This window comes from Convolutriloba macropyga, chromosome 8 (genome assembly GCF_964194025.1).
Source record: "Convolutriloba macropyga chromosome 8, txConMacr16.3, whole genome shotgun sequence".
NCBI lineage: Eukaryota > Metazoa > Xenacoelomorpha > Acoela > Convolutidae > Convolutriloba > Convolutriloba macropyga.
Genome location: NC_134475.1, coordinates 31767927 through 31788693, shown reverse-complemented (window position 1 = coordinate 31788693; position 20767 = coordinate 31767927). Strand labels below are relative to the sequence as shown.

Genomic DNA, 20767 nt, shown 5'->3' with positions numbered 1-20767 from the left:
TGGTAATAATCTAGTTGATTGTACGTTGTGTAAATGGCGAAGATGACAGTCTCTAATTATGTCGCAGAATTCGTAAAAGATAAAAAAGATGCTATATGAACTGGTTAGAAGAATCGAAAGAAGAGATGTTTCAATTATAAAGTTTCTACGTCTTGTATTTCCATGGCAAGTGTTGCTCGAATTCGAGAAACATTTTTGAGAGCCACATTGACAGACGTCCTATTTTGAACAAATTAAAAATCCTTTTTTCATTAGGCATCAGGTGCATTGTTAGGAAGGCTTAATAGTGATCCATTTCTTTTTTCTCTTAGTTTGCCCCGTTTTCCGTTTTTGATAGCTTCCCTCATCTTCTCAACCGGCTATTTTCTCGAAGAAAAATTGTTTCGCTTTACATTAGTTCACACCTTGTCCAACATTTTTTGTTTTTTTTTCTCTCTGGATCTCATCTCTGCTTTTGACAGGGTTGATCATAATTTACTACTATAGGATACGCTGGAAAGTCCCTGAACGAACAGCCCGCGAAAAGATTGGTAATTTCATGCTTGCAAGGTAGATTATTTCATGTGTAGTACAAGAGGAAATTAATTAAGGTGTCGCGCAAGGTGGAGCATTGTCGCCAACACTAATCAGCAGCTACATCAACAAGCTACCCCAATAGACAGGGGCTATCGGGCTATCTTCAGTACTGTTTATGACGACGTAACTTGATTGCGCCCAGTCCACCGTTAAACAAACGTTGAGAGCAAGTTTGAGCAAAAACGAACCAAAGAACCAAGATCACTGGCCTGTAAGATGAACCAGTTGAGGTAGCAAACTGAATGGACTTGATACCACCAATCCACACGAGAGTAATCCGCCTTCCTTGCCCTTTTCGGCGAGATAGACTGTTTTCTATTTGTCCCCTAACCCCAGGGATTGCTTGTCACCCACCACGGCGTTGAGTAACAAGGTTGCCACACCACATCACATGCATTTGAGGAAACTCAACCACCTAATAATAGCCCTATTATTAATGTGTTGAATTTTTTCTAAATGTTGCTACTAGGTGACCATATGTCAAATGTCAAACCGAATTCTCTAAGATAAGCCAAAAACAAGTCCTGTAACAATTCGAGCAACAGCACTACAACAATAGCGGGATGCTTAATTTTGGCTAAACGTTAATACTGCTATACAACTGAAACAAGGTGCACAACTAGTGCTTTTGTCCTTTTCTTAATAGTTTAATTTGAGATTCAAAAAGTTGGAATTGGTGGCCGACTAGCTGTTTAAAACAAGCAATTGGTTTAGGTCGATTTGTGCACACTGTCAATGGCACTGCATGTGCCACCCCAAGAATGTTGGCAGCCATACTGGAAAACTACCAGACAACCGACGGATCAGTGCAAGTACCTGACGCACTTCAACCCTACATGCCACCATTTTGCAAAGAGAGAATTACGAGTAGTGAGGAAGCCGAGAGCGGCACTTTGAAAGGAATTCAGCACTCTAAGGTGTTCTTCAAGAAGGATGCAAAATCTTTGAGGAAAAAATTGAAACTGAACTGATAACTGATTGAGTATTTTTTAGCAAATCTGTTAACAATGAGCCATTTTTCCTGAGCAAAAATCACTTTGAATCATAAAATGCTGTCTTTGCAGCCATTATTTTTCAGAGAAATTAGAGTTAAGTTCAGAACATTAAAGTGATCAAAATGTTGGTAACGTGTTAGAAAAGTCTGAGAAAAGCGTTATTTCACTGTTTAATAGCCACGAAGCGATAGCTGAGGCTATTATTGGCTTTCTCTTGGTTTTTACTACTCGAAGAGAGTATTGGTTTTCTTAAGGTTTTTATTTCTTTTTACCGGAAGTACTATTGGTCCAGACGCTGTTTTAACCTCAAAGCGAAACTGATTAAAATTGCCATGTGAACTATTTTTTTTGTGCGAGAGAATTGTTTTTGATCATGCGCTCCGTTTAATGAATGACTTTTTGGCTTTGAGAAGTAGTTTTTGACTGAATGGCACATTTAGATAGCCGTTTTTAGCCGTTTTTTTTGTCTAAGTAGCCCAGTTTTTTGTTGTAATTTGGTTTTTGGTAGAAATAATTTTAATTTGATGCTATATTGAAATGTAAACCTCGAAAATTGATACCACAGTATTTTGCAGAGCCCGAAAATGCGTTTCAATTTCAAAATTAGGGCATATTTCTTAATTTTTTAGGTAATTTTTGGCTTTTTTAAATAATTTCTTTTATTTAGATCTTTTAGCCGTCTTTTTGTCAAAAATCAGTTAATATGGCACCTTTTTCGATAAATCATATACTCAACGCCTCTTTCTACTTCTATGTACTTTTGTTTTTATAAAATTGTACATATGCTAATCCGATTTTGGTAGTTTTTTCCAATTTTTGTCAGTTTTTTGTTTGTATTTTGGTTTTAATTACTAGAAATAGTCTTTTTGTGCATTATGAGGGGGTTTTAATTTTGTTTCAATAACAATTCAATCATTTTTTGGCTTTAAGTTTTTGAAAATTTTTTTCATAAATGCAGACGTTAGAGTTTCTGCGCATTTTTTGCAAAATATTTTGTATGTTTGATTTCTGCTTTTTCTTTTTTTCTGTTTAGAAGGATAAATCTTTGTCTCTGACGACTCGTTGTCTTTACTGGGTCTCGAATGCTGAACAATGACATGTATTCGTTTTTCTGGATTTTTTAATTTGATTTTTAAACTTTCAAAAATCAAGAATGTCTTTTTGTTACAGTGTTCCTTACGTTGTGTCCATATTCTCCACATTCTAGTTTGTATGATTATAGTTTTGGCCAGGCATCTACATTATTTTTGTTATAATGGTAATTTTAGTTGTTAAAAAGTTGAATGATTTAAGCTTTTTCTTGGATTTTCGTCATTTCTTTTTTCTGCAATTTATTTCATTCAACATAAGGCAGCACTGAGAGTTCGCTAGAAAGCTTTTTCCAAAATTTCCACCTACTACTATTTTTTGCAATTTTTCCTGCCTAGGTATTCTTTCAACGGTTTTCTGCTTTTGAATTTTATTTTGTTGCTTATGACTTTTCAATGATTAATTTAATTTTCGAATTAGTATTATATCTTGTTGTCTAGCATATATACAACACAGAAGTATGTGTTGTTTTTTCTTAATTGCAGTGATTGTAAATCTAATTGTAGTGGTTTTCTGATTCTGATATTTGAGCATTCTGTTTTGAAAAATTCAACTTAGTTTCTATGATGATTATCTGCAGTTCATGATCTTTTTGAGAATAGAATCATGAATTTTTTTAGGTCAATTGATAGCCCTTTCAGCTTTGTCATCCTATCAGTTTTTTTGACCATTCTAATTATATCGGACTTTTTTAACGTTACTAAACGTTTTCAATAATATATAATTTTGCTGCATTTAGTTTCTCTTGGTGACAGTGGTTTAAGTTTCATCAATTTTTAGATCAGACCAGGGGAGCTAATGAGTTAATGGTTTAATACAAAATGTAATGGCGTCAGCTGCAATTATGGTTTTTGTGAAGTTCGCTTCGAGTCGCTTCCGAAATTTTCCGGCTATGTTTTTATTTCGTCAAGATTATTGTTATGACCATATGACGTCACAGCCACTTTAAATCTGCTTTTTGTTCATTCGTTCATGCGATTTCAACTGAACTGCGCGCATAACGTCATCATTCGCTCCTGGTAGTGTGATTTTTTTGTTCATTTGCGTGATTAAATTTTTGGTCACACTTGACTTACCTCACTCTCAAAAATGACTTCCTCACTTTGAAATTGACTTTTATTTACTTTAATTCAAAGAGATAAGGTCAAATGGGTGTGTGTCACTCTAAATTAAGGTTATTTGAGAGCAGCTAATAGAGGCAGCAAAAACTCATTCAGATTTTTAATCGAAATATAACATATGAGCCTTCAATGAAAAGACAATTTTTTTTGGTTTGTCTTTTTGTTTTATTTTTTGAAACTGCAGATCTACGAAGCTATTGCGGCTATTTTCTGGCAATCTGCCAGCTATGTTTTATGGGGGTTGCTTTAAAACTGATAAGGAAAGGAAGAAAATGAGACCATCTTAATAATTTTTCAGCTGAAATAGGTTTCGCAAGTTTTGCTGAACTAGGAAGAATGAACTTTTTTGTATTGCCTTGTCAATTTTCAGAGGCGATTAATGACAGTTTCTGGTGATGGAATGACTTCTTTAAGTACCCATTTGAGTGATTCAGGTACTGTTACCACTCATAGTCAAGGCTCAATTGACTCTTCAATAGTCTTTTTATCATCTGGGTGCCCCCAGACTGAAGACATGGGTTTGAGTAACTACAACTATGCCATGTCAACGCAGAGTGAACTCAATTCACTGGGATCCCAAGGTTCTGTACGTGCCTCATCTTCAACAACTATTCAGGAACAGCAAGAAAACAATGAAAGAAGCTGGTTGGTGTCGAATGAGAATATCAACGGTCGCACATCACCTGAGATTTGGCCAGAAAGTGTGCCCAAGTAGGTAATACATTTTCTAGGAGGAGTTTTATTATAGCTGCGAAGCTGTAAGCTGAGCGTAGCTATATTGCGGTGCTCTTGTTTTTTTACAATTCAAAGAATTTGAATTGCATTGGGGCGCTGTCTTTTTTTTTAAGATCTGTTCACACATTTTCATGATTTTTGAAGTCAAATTGGAGTAGTGATTTTGGTCACGCCGAAACAGGAAATGGAGCGAACAAGCGACTTGCGGCGTGAATTTTTTCGCTCTAATTTTAAAGTAGAGTGAGAAAACGTTTGAACAAAAATTCGGTTTCTCGGTAGTGGTTTTTTGTTCACATGCGACAATTTCCCTCTGATTTTTACTGTTTTTTCGATTTTTTGGATCGGATTTTTTTCTATATGGCTTTCCCAATCCATTCACAGCTCATTCTAGGCCTAGCTTTTTGTTTGAATTAATTTTTCATTTCTCGCTAGTGGTTTTTTTGTTCACATGCGGCATTTTGACTTTGATTTTCTGTTTATTTCTTATTTTTTAGTTCTGATTTTTTTTTAAAATGGTTTTCTCAATTAACTCATAGTCCATTTTAGGTCTAGTTTTTCTGTTCATTCAATGAAAATTCTTTGAATTGTACGTCAGGACTTGTCCGGCTATGTTTTTTTTGTTTCGTCGTCTGACGCTCTTTTTTCGTTTTACATTTGTTCTCACAGCAAAGCTGAAAAAGTCAAATTTTCTGAATGACTTCTTCCTCTCAATAACGGCATTTGCGCGCGTGACGTCATTTCTCACTAGCTTTAGCGAAAGTTTTTAGTTTATTTGCGTGATTAGATTTTGATCATACGTGACTCACCTCACTCAATAAAATGACTTTAATTTATTATTAATTTATCGCTGAATGTTTTTTACCTAGTTTTTTTGAGCGGCGTCGATTTTTTTTTTCAATTTAGATCTGTGTCTGTTTCTATCTCTATTATATGGCACGCAGGTCTTTTCTTTCGCAGCTATTCAAGCAATCTGCCGGCTATGTTTTCTCATATAGCTTTGGTTAATCGCAATTTTTAAGCGTTGTTTAAGACGTGTTTTATTGTAAATTTTTGCAGTTCTTGTACAATGTTTGCCATGTCCTTAGATTTCACTTGTGCTCAGGTCTGTAATTGCCGTTTCTTGTTAATTGCTCTCAATCAATTTTTTAAGCAATTGTTTTTAGTACTGCACGCCTTTTTATGCGATTTTTTGTACTACCGACTTTTCTTCTGATAGTTATATAACAAAAGCGTTTTTAAAATAGTACAGCACAATGGTGTCATACTCGAGTGGAACATGCTTCAGTCTAGAACGCCGGATAATCTCTCCCTAGTTGGTTTTTCCGAATAAAGAAAAATTTGTTTAGGATACAGCCCCCTCTGGTTTAAAATGCCTTGCATATTGTTCGAGACGTTATTCAGCTCGGTTTATCATAGCTGCAAACTTGAAAGCGGACCGTAGCTATATTTCGGTACTCTTAGTTTTTTTAATAGCCGCCTCAGCTTCTCAGCTGGCTATTATAGCGCTCCTAATTTTTTACAATTCAAAGAATTTGAATTGTATGGGGGCGCTGTCTTTTTTTTACGACTCGAAGAGGAGTACTGGTTTTCTTAAGGTTTTTTTTACCGGAAGTACTATTCGTTCAGACGCTGTTTTAACCTAAAAGCGAAAATGAGTAAAATTGCCGTGTGAACTAATTGTTTCTGAGCGAGACAAGTTTTTTGATCGCGCACTGCGTTTTTGGACTTTGAAAAGTAGTTTTTGACTGAATGGCACATATAGATAACCGTTGTTAGCCGTTTTTCGTCCAAAAGACCCAGTTTTTCTTGTAATTTGGTTTTTTGTAGAAATAATTTTTATTCCATGCTATATTGAAATGTAAACCTCGGAAATTGATACCACAGCGTTTTGCAGAGCCTAAAAATGCGTTTGAAGTTCAAAATTGGCACATATTTCTTGATTTTTTACTTAATGTTTGACTTTTTTCTATTAATTTCTTCATTTTTGGAATTTTTCAGCCGTCTTTTTGTCAAAAATCAGGTAATATGGCAACTCCCTTGTGAAAAATCATATACTCAACGCCCTTTCTACCTCGACGTTTTATAAAATTGAGCCAATGCTAATCCCATTTTAGAAGAAGTGTTTTTTTCCAATTTTTGTCAGTTTTTTTTTGCATTTTGGTTTTAATTACAAGAAATAGTTTTTTTTTGTGCAAAATGAGGGACTTAACTTTCTTTCAATAAAAAGTCAATTTTTTTGGCGTTTGAAAAACACTTGAAATTTTTTTCATTAATGCAGTCTTTAAAGTTTTTTGAAGAATTTTTGCAAAATGTTTTAATGTTCTCTATGCTTGAATTCTGCTTTTCCCTATTTTGTTGTTCTGCTCAATAGGACAGATCTTTGTATCGGATGACTCGTTATCTTTGCTATGTCTCAAAAGCTGAACAATGAAATGTTTTCGTTTTTCTTGATTTTTTTAAATTTGATTTTTAACTTTTAAAAATCAAGAATGTCTTTTTATTACGGTGTTTGTCTGTGTTCTTCACATTCTTAAATTTGTCCGTGTTCTTCACATTCTAGTTTGTATGTTTCTACTTTTGGCCTGGCACCTACATTATTTTCGTTATAATGGTATTTTCTGTTCTTAAAAAGTTGAATGATTTCAGCTTTTTTTGGATTTTTGTCATTTCTTTGGTTTGCAATTGATTTCATTCAACAGAAGGCAGTACTGAGAGTTTGCTAGAAAGCTTTTCCCAAATTTTCCACCTACTACTATTTTTTGCAATTTTTCCGACCTAGGTATTGTTTTAACGATGTTCTGGTTTTGAATATTATTTTGTTGCTTATGACTTTTCAATGATTAATTGAATTTTTGAATTAGTATTAAATCTTGTTGTCTAGCATATATACAACAAGGGAGTATGTGTGGTTTTTTTCTTAATTGCAGTGATTATAAATCTGCCAATCAGCTCTTTGACCATTCTAATTATATCGGACTTTTTTAACGTTACTAAACGTTTTCAATAATATAAAATTTTGCTGCATTTTGTTTCTTTTGTTGACAGTGATTTAAATTTCACCAATTTTTAGATCATACCTGGGGAAGTAATTATTTAATGGTTTAATACAAAAAGTAATGGCTTCCGCCGCAATTACGGTATTGTTTATGAGGTTTTGACGCTTCGAGTCGTTTCCAGAATTCTTCCGGCTATGTTTTAAGATTTGTTCACGCATTTTCATGATTTTTTGAAGTCAAATTGGAGTAGTGATTTTGGTCACTCCGAGACAGGAAGTGAAGCGAAAAAGTGAGGGGTTTTGCGGCGTGAAATTTATTTCTCTCTTTTAATTAGAGTGAGAAAAAGGTGTTTGAATAAAAGTTCCCTTTCTGGCTGGTGGTTTTCTGTTCACATGCGGCTATTTCACTTTGATTTGTACTGTTTTTACACTTCAAAGCGTTTGGTTTGCATTGGTGTGCTGTCTTTTTTAACGATTGGTTCACAACGTTTTCGTTGTTCTCACGTCAATAAGTCAAATCAAAGTTGTGATTTTAGTCATGCTGAAGAAGTGAAAAGAGTGCAAAATTGAGTAGGCCTGAGGCGTGATTTTTTTGTCGAACTACTTTAAAGTGTAACGATAAATTCGTGTTTGAACAAATTTTAAGTTTTTCGACGGGATTTTTTTCCACGAGCGTCAATTTGACTCTTGTTCTCAGTTTTTTCTTGAGGACTGTTAAAATTATGCGTATGTGTTCTAATGGCGCCTATTTGTAATCGCTTGACTTCGTCAATGGGCAGCTATAGTTTTTTTGACTCGACATTTTTTTAGTCATTATGTGATTATTTGAATTTTTGGCAATTTTTAAAAAAAATATATGTCTCTTATCACTTAGTATCCTCAATGACAGGAGGTTTTGGTTGCTAATCAGACATAAATGAACATAACTATTCGTTTGAGTCCATAGCGAGTGGTTTTTATGACTTTGACACAATTTGTTCTCAAAATTTTTTAGATTTTTTTTTTGAATATTTCTTTGTTTGATGTTTTCTAATCATATGATGGCATTAGGGTCAGGTTCCTTGTATATATTAGGTTGATTTAATTGTTTTTCAGTTTAAAACTTGATTTCTTTGACTTTGACAGAAATGTCGATTTTTTTAGTTTTGCAAGTTTTTGTCACATTGTTGTGTTATCGTTTAGTTTCATTATCGACAGGTCTCATCAGTTGCTAAGGATGTCTAAATCAATAAAGTTAATCTTTTTAGGTCATCGATTTTCCTTTCTGTGAATTTTGCGCTTTTCTTTTCCAAAAATTGTGATGAATTTTTGAGTTTGCATCGATTTGTTGTACTCATTGCAGTCTTATCACTTATTCGTGATAATGACAGGTTTCTTCGGTTGCTATTGAAGATCTATTTGAAAACAATTATTCAGTTTGTAGCAAATGCTTTCGGAGACTTTCCTATAACCAATTTTCAAAAAGCAGGTTTCTTAGTTTTTGCAAAGTTTCGTTGTCTTATCATTTAGTCTACTTTATGGAGGTTTCATGGGTAGCTAGTGAGGAAAAAGTGCATTTTATTATGTGTTTGAGTTCATTAGCGAAAGGTTGCATGGAATACTAATAGAGATTAAATCGAACGATTTAATATTTTAGGTTTAAAGTAAAGCTAGATTTCTTTGACTTTGACGCTAATTGTTTACAAGAAATATTGTCGAATATTTAAGTTGTTCGAGTTTTTAATCTCATTTTGTGATCTTATCTCTTCATTTCTTTAATTGCGCGTCTCCTCAGTTGCTAAGGGTGCGTAAATCAAGCGAGCTAATTGTTTTTTGTTTTAGCTATTGCTTTCTATGAATTATAGGAAGTTCGTTGTCAAAAAAATATTAATGACTGTGTTTTGCATGCATTTGTTCTCATTGCTATCTTATCGCTTATTCTCAATAATGATAGTTCTCATCGGTTGCTTCTGAAAATTTTATTCATTTGAAAAAGTTCTTTTAGTGCTTACCTAATTCTATTGGTGAAAAGGGGTATCTAATTAGGTGTAGGTGCTTCAATTCATGGGAATCGATTTAGTGATATTGACTCTTTTAAAAATAAAAAATTATTTTTTAAGTCTTGAATTTCCTGTTTTTTTTTCTTGTTTTCTTGGAGCTACCCCTATGGACAAATTCAGTACCCACTGGCCTTGTAGTGCGGCGTGATCTTCAATTTTTTTAACTTTTTTCTTGAGTGAGATACCGTTTGTTTTCGGAATGTTCATTTGAATTTCTCTATCTTTCCGTCATTTGTAGTTTTTTGTTCGGTTTTTAACCATTAGAACTGCTAAAAAAAATTTTTCGACTTCTAAAGTTATATGGTATGCCTTGTTTAAGGATTCTGGAATGTAGTTATGTGTTTATCTTACATAAACAATTTTTCTGAATTTTCCTATTTCCTTTTTTTTGCCTCTTTAGTTGCTTTGTCTGCTATTGATTCTCATTGGGTTGTTGTATTGTGCACTAATTCTAAGGATAGATCTAGTAATTTTTTTCACAAAGTTTTAATATTATTTTTGTTTCTCAAAACACTAGCTCTTTGAAAATCAAATTTTCTAATTGTTTCTAGTTTGCTTCTAATTGTTTATTTTTGCGCATTTAGGGTCATGGACTTTTTGCCTGTTTTAGTTTATTTTTGCTGTAGAAATGTTAATTGTCAGGTGATGATTGAATTCAAATTTTTAGATTGTGTTTCTGACATGTCCTGCGATGTTGTTTTAAAGATGTCTTCACACTTATGACTTTTAGCTCTCGAAACGGGATAATCAGTTAAATCTGGGCGGGCATTTGGTTGCAATAGAAGCCCTCAGCTGTGCTTCAGTAGTATTTTCCATGTTCTTAATATACTGAAGTTGCTGGAAACGATTAAATTCAAGGGTGAAAAAGTTAGTTTGAAGTTTTTGATGACAAAATTTTGCTGCTTTTCTTTTTTCGTTTTATCTCTAACGGATTTTTAATTGACAGTTTTTAATGCTCATATTTGTCTTATTCAAGCTCTATTGGCTTTTACTCCTCAAGCTCTATTGGCTTTTACTGCACAGTTTTCCAAATATTCCTATTTTTTTAATTTTTGAATTTTTTCTTTCGAGTTTTTGCCGTTTAGGAGTCAATAAATTGTTTTAAGGCGTTGAGATGGGTTACCTTCAATTAAAGTTTGCTATTTTTTGTATCAAGGTTTTGCGAAACGTCTGCTTTTTCAAGTTTTTCAATCTTAAGAAGACCAATGAAGATGTTTTAAAGTTTTTTAATGGCTTAGTGGGAATATTTTACTATTATAAATTTGCTTTTGTGTCCAATGTCTACAAGAACTTCAGTCATTTTATTTCAATTTTGGCTAATTCATACAATTTTTTAATCATTTCGTCATTTTTGTCGTTTTGCCTGTAAATTTACCCCATATTTGCAATAAGGTTTCTGCTGGCATAGTTAGTTAGTTATTCGGTATATTTTAGCAGCGATGATTTGGTTTCAATGACGTTAATATGAAATATTTTAGAGAAATTTGCAATGAGACTTGTTGAATTGGCCAATGAAAATTTTTTGGGCCTTTTGCCGCCTGTATGTATAATTAATAAGAGTTAACGAAGTTGTATCGAATCGCCTGTATTTTTTATTTCTGTTTTTATTATTTGTTTTTGCCTCTTTCTGCCCATTTTTCCAGCATTTTCGTCTTCGATGCCTTGATTAAAAGCTATGGTCTTCAACACGATTATCCTAAAAGAGTTTACATCTGCCTGTATGTATAATTAATAAGAGTTAACGAAGTTGTATCGAATCGCCTGTATTTTTTATTTCTGTTTTTATTATTTGTTTTTGCCTCTTTCTGCCCATTTTTCCAGCATTTTCGTCTTCGATGCCTTGATTAAAAGCTATGGTCTTCAACACGATTATCCTAAAAGAGTTTACATCTGTTTGTCGTTTTTGTTTTACTGTAGGTTTGTAAACATATGTTTCTCCTTTTCTTTCGTAGTGTTCATTTGTTCTGCTTGTCATATAATATGTTTCGTTTTTCATTCAGTCCTCCGGATTGCTTTTTGATGCTTTTTCGTGTTTTCTTATAGCCTCCTATGTATTAAACAATTTTTTAATTGACAAAAGGTCAATTAAAAGCAATTCCCTCCTCTAGACGTATTGTCAGTCAACTCGGGGGTGGCAAATCGCCTCGTATACATATACTTCGGAGTTGATCTGACAGTAGTTAAAAATAAGAAGCGTCAAAAGCGAATGAGACAAACAGCAGAATGATTAACAATAGATATGAAAAATGGCTATCAATCCGTAGAATTAAATTTCGTATCAATTTTCGAAATAAATTTATAGACGGCTTTCAGACAACAGCCGCCCTTCCTCTACAGTAGTAGCAAGCGACTCTTCGGCTGCAGGTGTCGACGCATTGTGCGAGCACCGTGGTGGCAGTATATGAAGCTACGCAAAAGCGCAAAACTTATTTTTGCCGTGATGAAATCGATCACGTCCGAATACGAATGTTCTCTCCTATAGCTGATCCTGGTGGCGAATTTCTGTCTTTTGATGCTGATGGACCAGTTCCTGTTCAAAAGATTAACGGACAGAAAATGTTTTACTTCGATAATCCTTTACTCTTGTTTCAGCTGCTTGATATACTGGTGGTTTTTATGGGAGTCAGGCATGCTTCTTGAGGAGCTCTTAGCATGCGGATTGAATACTTTCACACCGGAGATTGTTCAACTGAAGCGTGATTCTAATATGTCAGTAGCCTTGATATCTACTCCAGTTCGTCGTTAGTAACTTTACATTGAATTGTTAAGGTTTCACCTTGCAAACTCTGAAATTATGTCTCCAGTTTGACATCATTGCAAAACTCATTGAGCAGGTTGTCAAAAGAGTCACGGATGTCATCGTGTTTAATGTGCGTATATCGGCCTTTGGGCAGTGAGGAGCGTGCTCTACATGGAAAATTTCTCCACATGCGCATTTTGATGTGTTTTACCGGATCCCATCCATATCTCAGGGCTATTCGATCTCTAAATTCTCCCTTAGTTAGATACAAGTGATATCTGTTCAATAGAAGTGCGGTTAGTCAGCATGATACTCGTTTTTTATGCCAAATCTAGAGAAATGTCTCTTTTGCAGTGATCAGATCTTTCAATGTCAATTTTTTTGATTGGGCCTGTTCCCGCTTTTTTCTGATATGTTGAAGGTTTTTTTTTAATGAATGTTGCATCTACAGCATGAAGTAAAGGCTCACACATCTGAGTAGATCTTTCATATTTGTTTGTCCCGTCTTCAGGTAGAAATATGTTTAGGCCACCTTCTCTAACCGGAGAGAAAATTTTTGATACTTATCATTATAGGAGTGATGGTGCAACATTGAAGGAATAAGATATTTCTGTATGTTTTCGACTTACCGCAGCAGACGCTCAGAACTTAGAGTAGTTCTTGAAATTAAAGTCTACTTATGTTAAATCCTTTTTTGAATGATATGTAGACATTCTAGGGACACCTTGCTGTGTTTGGCGAGTGTGTTGACCATGCTAGAGTAACTCATTAACTTTTCGTTCACAAAATCACTGCAGCTCTTATCAGAACCAATTACTGAGATCCGAACAGGACGATCTTCAATAACATCAACGTCAAACCCCAAAAAATTTTCGTTGGCTTTCTGAAAGTCTTCTGGTTTTGTAATCTGCTGGTGAGATGACATTTGATTACATTATGAGCAAATGCACAGCCAAATTCATTGAGCGTATCTAGTACGATTTCTAGTGATTCAATGCTATGAATTTTAGTCTTCAAGCATATCGACGCATAGCCATGCTGTATATAGCCATAGCTATTTGATCACCTTGTGTTGTACCTTCTTGGTACTTGATGACTTTTTTTCCAAGAATTAAAGGTGGCCGCAATATATTTTTTCCAACTCATTGCTGTATCTGCTTCTCTCTATATGTTACGTTACGTAAGTCTATTTTGCAGCTATTCCGGCAGTCTGCCGGTTATGTTCTTTGTAATTTGCAGACCAAACCCGAAGTTAATTTGTAACCCAAAATTTCTCACAATGCGAAATTTCACTACATGCAGGCGGGGAAATGTTATACCCATGAACATTTTTGTTTTCATGAGCCTCTTTGAACAATCAAATGATTATTTTTGCTTTGTGAATGCTTTGCGTATACCTTTACGCGGTGGGACTTATTAATCATAACAATTTTTTATGCAAGTATAAGCAGGCAAAATGTCAATAATATGTGGTCAAATGGTTGGTTTTAGCTTGACCCGTTTCTACGCCAGAAACCGCGGATCAATCAGAGTTCCGGCAGCTGTTGCCACTGGGGGCTTGGGTGGCAAAGTAAACTTTGAAAAGGGTGACATCACAATTCTGTCTGAATTCAGCAGTCTCTCAACTGACGCCATTTTGTCCAAGTTGGACGAGTTGGAGAATATTGCTTATGAATTGGGAGTGCAAGAGTTGCACGAGATCAACAGGGGAAAATTTCTCAATATTTTTGAAAATGTTGGACGCTGATTAGACAGGGTGCTATTTTCTGCAAGTGAATTGTTAATTGTTTGGTTTACTTTATTTGCTATCAATTGTATTTTTAGTTTGAGCATTATTCACTCTAGTTTTTATTTAAGGGTACAGGGAGGGAATATTAAAAAATTTTTTATATATATTGACGGAAGTTTAGTGTGTCTTTGCTTTGTGAGTTATCGATATCGAGCATTTTTTTTTTAATCGCGTGATACTTGTTTCTGGCTATTTCGATTTTGTCAGTTTCTACCTGATTTCCATCTAAGTTCACCAAAACAAAATTTTCGATTTATAGATTAGGATAGAGCACAAAAATGGGCTCACAGAGTTGCTCAAGCTTTTGAGAATTTTCGAAACAGGTCGTTTAAAAATTAGTTAGCAACTATTTAAGTTAAAAAATTTTAGCTGTTCATTAGCAACCTCGTTAAGATCTTTTGATTCACCCAGAAAAGTTTAATTTGTTGAGCTTAAAATTTTTAATTGTTGGAGGATTGGTTGAGGATATTATTTGTCTTATCTTAGTTTTTACAATTCAAAGAATTGGTGCGCTGTTTTTTTACTACTCAATGAGGCGTTATGGTAGTTGTTTTCTAATCGAAGAGGAGTATTGGACAAGTCTTTTTAATTGCTCTCTAACGAAGTTTGTAGCAATTATATTAGTCCTGTTGGTCTTTTTTATGCGATTTTTCGCAGGACCGATTTTTCGTCTGACCCATTTGACTTTTCGTCCTTTAAAAACGGGATAAACAGGTAGCGCCCAGCGGGTATTAGGTTTCATTAGAGGCCCATAGCCACGTTTAGGAGTTTTTGAGCCCAAAATGTTGCCTTTTCGCGCGTTTTTTCGTCATTTTTCGATTTTTTTGGTGGACCAGTCTCAAATTGAGGTTGGTTAAAATTGATAAAGGTCCTTTGCAAGACATAAGTACTTTTAACGACCTCTTTAAGAGCTATAAGTTTCGGTAATCCATACAAAAACAAGCAAATCTATTCTATTTTTCACATTTTTTTCAAGGTTTTTGAAAATTTTTGTCGTTTTTTGAGTTTTTCAGACCCAGGTGTCAAGGAACCTCCGCTTTCGACATTTAAACGACATATAAACATCACGAATTTTGTCAATTTTTTTTAAAAAAAAACTTTTATGACTTTTTTGTCATTATTCAAGTTTTTACAGATCCAGTGGCCAGAAAACCTTAAGGGTTTGATAATAAGTTATCAAAAATCTTTATTTGTCTTGGAATAGTTTTCAACTTTTTTATATCACAATTTATAGCAATTTTTTTTATAAAACTTTCAATTTCAAGTTTTTTTATAAGAATTTTGTCTTTTTAGTTTTCTCCCGCCTCTATAGTCAAGGAACCTCCTCTAGGTTTTGATAATAGGTTACTGCATAGTTTCTAGATGCAATTGATGTATTAGAGTGTTTTTCAAGATTTTAATATTACGAATTTAAGTAATTTTTTTGAAAATTATTTGCAATTTTTTCGAGATTTTTATTTTGCGTTTTTTTTTTAAATATTTTCTTTAATTTTTTCCAGCACCAGGGGCCCAAAGACCTCCTGCGAGCTTGATAATAAGCTGCTGCAAAGTTTTTAGAGTTAATGGAATGGTTATCAATATTTTAAGGACTCGAGTTTTAGCAATTTAGTTTTTTATTTTGTTTTCGAACAATTTGCATGTTACAAATTTATAGATCTTTGAACCAGTGAAACTATTTGGGGCTTGAACTAGATAGTACTTGAGACAATTAAACGATTCTGAAGATATTAATATCATGAATTTAAGCAAGATTTTGTTATAATTTGCAATTGTTTTCGAAATTTTTGAATATTTTTGTCCTTTTCTGAGTTTAACGATCATTACTGGCCAAAAAATTTTTTTAAGTCTTGCATTTGGGTTACATTATAGAACTTCAGAACGATTTTTGGTTTTGAACATTTTTTTTCACTGCGAAATGTGGAACCTTTTGTTTTGCACTCTATTTTTTTTCTATATGATTTTTTACTAACTAAGCTGGAAAACTAGAAGTTGTAGAGACTGATCTCATCAAGGAAAATATTCCTCGCTCTCTCTCTCTCTCTCTCTCTGTCGTTTGGGGTTTCGTTCAATCTGTTTCTCGTTCACGTCTTGTCTCCCACACACTCTCTCCCTCTCTCGCTCTTATCTTAACTCTTTTGTTGATGCCGCACTTCAGCTGCTGTTATGTAGCGTGATGTCGTCATCTATTACCCTCACCTCACACCCCCTCAATTAAGCTCAGGCTGGCCTCACTAAACCGTGGCTAGCTACTTACGAAGCCAATCGACGTTGGACATTTGTTTTTAATACCCGCCGTCAGCCTCTCAAAGGCTATTATTTAGGAGCTCGCGTTTTTTACGACTCGAAGAGAAGTTATGGTGATCTAATTTTTTTAAATTGTTCGAGTTGTTTTTTGGAAAAGGACGTAAATGTCAATGCCACACGTGACAAAACTTTGATAATTTTCTTCCGTTTTTTTTTAGCAAAATTGGAGAGCGCGTACGGAAGAGAGAGTGGTGATTTTGTTCATAACGGTTTTGAAAGATGGCGAGAAAAAAGTTTGCGCTCAGCCAGCAAAAGACTCTGGTAACATGCTGCTTTTTTCAGACTAATATAATAGTTTCAACTCTTTAAGTTTTTCATTCAAAGTGGGTTTTATTATCAATTATGTTAAACTTTGTACGTCTGGGAGTGCTTTTGAACACCGGAAGCAAATATCAGACTTGCATATGCAATTTTAGCTCTATATAATAGATAATATATATAATAAAACAAATTGATTAAATTTGTGACAAATTTGAGCCTTGTTTTGTGCTTTTTGTATTAATTTTGGCTTCAATTCTTGATTGTTTTTTTCAAAACTATCCTCTGTTCACTGATAGTCTTGGGGATATTTGAAAGTTTGATAGGTCATCTCACTTGAATAATTCTGCGTTTTTTTAAAACTTATTTTTGCTTTTGTAACCTTTCTGAATGTCTTGTTATTTAGTGGTCTTTATAGTATTCACTGATTGGTTACAGGTGATATTGCAATTTTTCTTTGGAACAAAATTAGGATTTCACTGCCTGAACAGAATATTGTAATGAAATTTGAATTTAATTTTGTTCTTTTTTCCGTTCCTTCTTCCCGTTTTTGAAAGTATGAACAAACAGCTCATTTGTTTGTCTACAATGCATCACGCTTGATTGTACAGAAACGGTATTGCAATGTCGGTTGAGAGTAAGTTGCTTGGAATTGGAAATTGTAAAGAATTCCAGGGAAACTGAATCAGACTGTGCGTTTATTTTTTTCATCAGTTTACTTAATAATATTGATTCGTAAAACGATCAACCTCCGTAAGAAATTAAATCTTTACGTTTGATGAGTGACGTTTGGCTAAGACACCAATTAATTTTTTTGTTCCAGCCAACTCCGGAGTCTTTGGCTATGTTTCAATTAGTTCTACCTTTTGATAACGTGTTTTGTTTAACACAAGTGACGAATCGCAAGTTTGATTTCTGAATTACTTATTTGTTTCTAATGCATGGATTTCTAATGCAATTCTTATTGGAGAGATTTTTTGTTCTTTCACGTGATTAAGTTTCTTGTCAAACGTGACTTACCTCACTCTCAAAATTGACTTTGAATATGGCTTTCCTTCGCTTAAGTTCGAAGAGATAAGGTCAAGTGAATGTGTGTTACTCTAATTGAAAGTTATTTGAGGGCAGCGAATAGAAGCAGTAATATGCTATACGGATTCTTAATTGAAATATGACATATCGGCATTTAGTAAAATGTAACTTTTTTTGCTCTTCTTCGAATATCGTTTTGAGACTGCAGATCTTTGATGCTGTTCTTGGCATATTTTCTGGAAATCTGCCAGCTATGTTAGTTTGTTGGTTGTTCTATTTTTACTTTGTCCCACTAATGACAGGTCTCTAGGTGCTCTAATGAGTCATAATCGAACTTATTCAATCGATTTTTTATATCTAAAAGTTTCCACGACTTTGACACGTGTTTTATTTGTATTTTGCCTGTTGTATATGTTTTTGCTGTTTTACCACCTAGTCTGACTAATCAAAGTTCTCATTCCTTTCTCAAATATTTCATATCTGAATATATTCTGTCATATTTTTCTGTCAAATTCTAACAATTTTGACAAATTGTTTTTCAAAAATATCAGCAATTTTTTGTCCGTTTTTTTTAACTGATTTTTTGTTATGCTGCAATCTAGTTAAAGAGACAATTTTGTCACAATTTGTTCTTGTAAGATATTCGCGCTTTTTTCCCGTTTCGGAATTGATTTTATTGTTCTGTTCACATTCTTATTGACAGGTCTCATTATATCTCTAATGAGGAATATTTGAATCCATTTAGCAATTTCAGACTATAGCTCTCAATTCTATGATTTTAACATTGGTTTTTGAAATTTTCGATTTTTTCCTGCATTTGTTGTTAGGGTTGTTTTATGGTCCTTAAATAGCTCTCATTAAAGATAATAAACGTTTTCTATTGATGGATAGTGCGATCGATGTTGAATATTTCAAGTTTTTGTTTTGCGTGTATCAATGACTTTGGTGCCACTTTTTTTTAAAAGAAAAATTGTTATTTGACAAATGTTGTTTTTGATGTCAGTTTGCCTTGTCTCTGTATTTCTTTGAAGGTGTTGTTTGCTGTCTTAACTCGCACTTTATTAAACATCTTTAGGTTGAGGTTGTCGGATCTAATAAACTTGATAATTCTATTTTCCTAAAATCCTAAAAGAAATGAGAAAATTGTTTTTTAGTTTTTTTAAATTTGTGTATTTGGTGGTTGTCTTGATGATTTTGATACTGTTCTTCCGTTTGTTGGAAGTTCAGGACTTGTGTGTTTAAATAGTCGTTTTCACTATTTTTGTTACGATCATTTGGTCACTCGCCAAGAAATCAATGCTCGACTATCTGTGGCCATTTTCTTCAGTGAGATAATTCATATATATGATTGTTAGTCAAATTCATCCCACTGACTTAAAAATTCCTGCCTATAGAGAAATAAATGACGTGACACGCAAATTCCAATGCTGATTTAACCACAGATAGTCGAGCATTGATTTCTTGGCGAGTGACCAAATGATCGTAACAAAAATAGGGAAGACGACTATTTAAACACTCAATTCCTGAATTTTCAACAACCAGAAGAGCACTATCAAAATCATCAAGACAACCACCAAATACACAAATTTACAAAAAAACTAAAAAAACATTTGTCTCATTTCTTTTAGGAAAATAGGGTTACCAAATTTATTAGATACCAAAACTATATAATTATTAGGCTATATTGAGTGAAAGATATCAGTTTGTTTGTTTCTTAAGTTATTCTGTATAACGGATAAAATTTAAATTCGTATTAACGCTGTTTGTTAGCAACTTTTTGCCTTTAATCACAGTAATCTTTTTCACCAAAAGTCACAGCAATCTGGTTCGTGGCTATTTTTCCGGCAATCTGACGGCTGGGTTTTAATTTTTCATCGAAACGTGCAATCTTTTGATCAATAATGTTTGTTGTTGCACGTCATCTAGCACAATAGCAATAACGGTAGAGGACTTTTTGTCGTGCAACGAAAACGAAAATCGTATTCCTGGCTTTCAAATTGTTGTATTTCGAAGCCTCATTACAAAAACTTTGAGCACAAGGAAGTGCGAACGACTTTCAAAATTCTAATGCAATTAATTGTTCGTGTTCTGATGGCATATATTTTCCCGCAAATGACGTTGGGTATTTTAGCCAACCGCAAATCAAGTTGACTTACGTGCTTATTTTGGTTCCAATTTTTTAAAACTTTTTCTCAAGCTGTTTTTTTTTTGGAAAGTAATTGACGGCTATGAATGCCGCCCACATTGTTGATCATTTTTGTTCCCTGTCAATTTCAAATGTGTTAAAGTTTTTGTCAAAAATACTCTTCTCATACAACATCATGGAAATAAATTAACCTCATTTGAAAGTTTTTAAACGTACATTCGAAGAGCAAAAATGAATGTTACATCGTATGGAAATATGAGATGAGCAAACAATATTTCTAGAAACTCAAACCACATTCACTGATTAAATCTGTAAAATTTACACCCAATCAATACTCAAAACTAAGATCGCTTGCCTAAAGAATTTCATAATAAAGAAATTTCTATTTACATTTGAAAAAGTATTAGCAATTTTTTTAATGCCATTACGTTCGTAGATAATTAACATTTTTGAATGAACCAGCGTTTTCCTGCTTGTGTCTGCATATTTTCAAGTTGTTCAAGTTGAAGATGTAAAAGAGGCAAAATTAATTTCTGAACTTTGCCTAACGATAGAAAAATTTCTCTCCTAGTTCTGTAAACGTACACCATTAAACAAATATTGGTTATCATTGTTACCAAGGTAAAAATTTGCAAAATCTGCAATTTTGTATCTTTGTTGAATTTCGTCGTTTTCCGTTATTGAAAAAAGTAGTTTCCTCTAGTTAGTTGCAGAGGAGCGCATAGCGGGGCGGATTTAGAAATAGTTTTTTAGTTCATTATAACTCACAAAAAAGTATTTCGAAAAACTACGTTTTTTTCTGAAAAAATCATACATCGCCTGCAGCTTTTACTTTAGCATGCTACAAGCTTTTTGATTTGGCAGCTTCGATTAGCCAAGCTTCATTACGCACGTTTTCAATTTCACTTTATGTATTCATTCAGCTGTTTCTCTGTTTGCATCATATTTGGT

General features: G+C 33.8%; 2 protein-coding genes across 2 annotated transcripts in view; both read left to right on the top strand.

The window, feature by feature from the left end:
* The window catches only part of LOC142344683 (serine--tRNA ligase-like), a 47945-nt gene extending 46358 nt beyond the window's left edge, over positions 1-1587 (top strand). The window contains exon 6 of the mRNA XM_075396521.1: positions 1291-1587. Coding sequence (XP_075252636.1) covers positions 1291-1547 — 257 coding nt within the window. The 3' untranslated portion in view covers positions 1548-1587. The remainder of the gene's footprint in view (positions 1-1290) is intronic.
* Positions 1588-4169: 2582 nt separating this feature from the next.
* On the top strand, positions 4170-14134 carry LOC142344686 (uncharacterized). The gene is made up of 2 exons (XM_075396523.1): positions 4170-4496; positions 13782-14134. Exons 1-2 carry the CDS (start codon positions 4318-4320, stop codon positions 14035-14037), a joined length of 435 nt encoding a protein of 144 aa, XP_075252638.1. The 5' UTR covers positions 4170-4317; the 3' UTR covers positions 14038-14134.
* The last annotated feature ends 6633 nt before the right edge of the window (positions 14135-20767 follow it).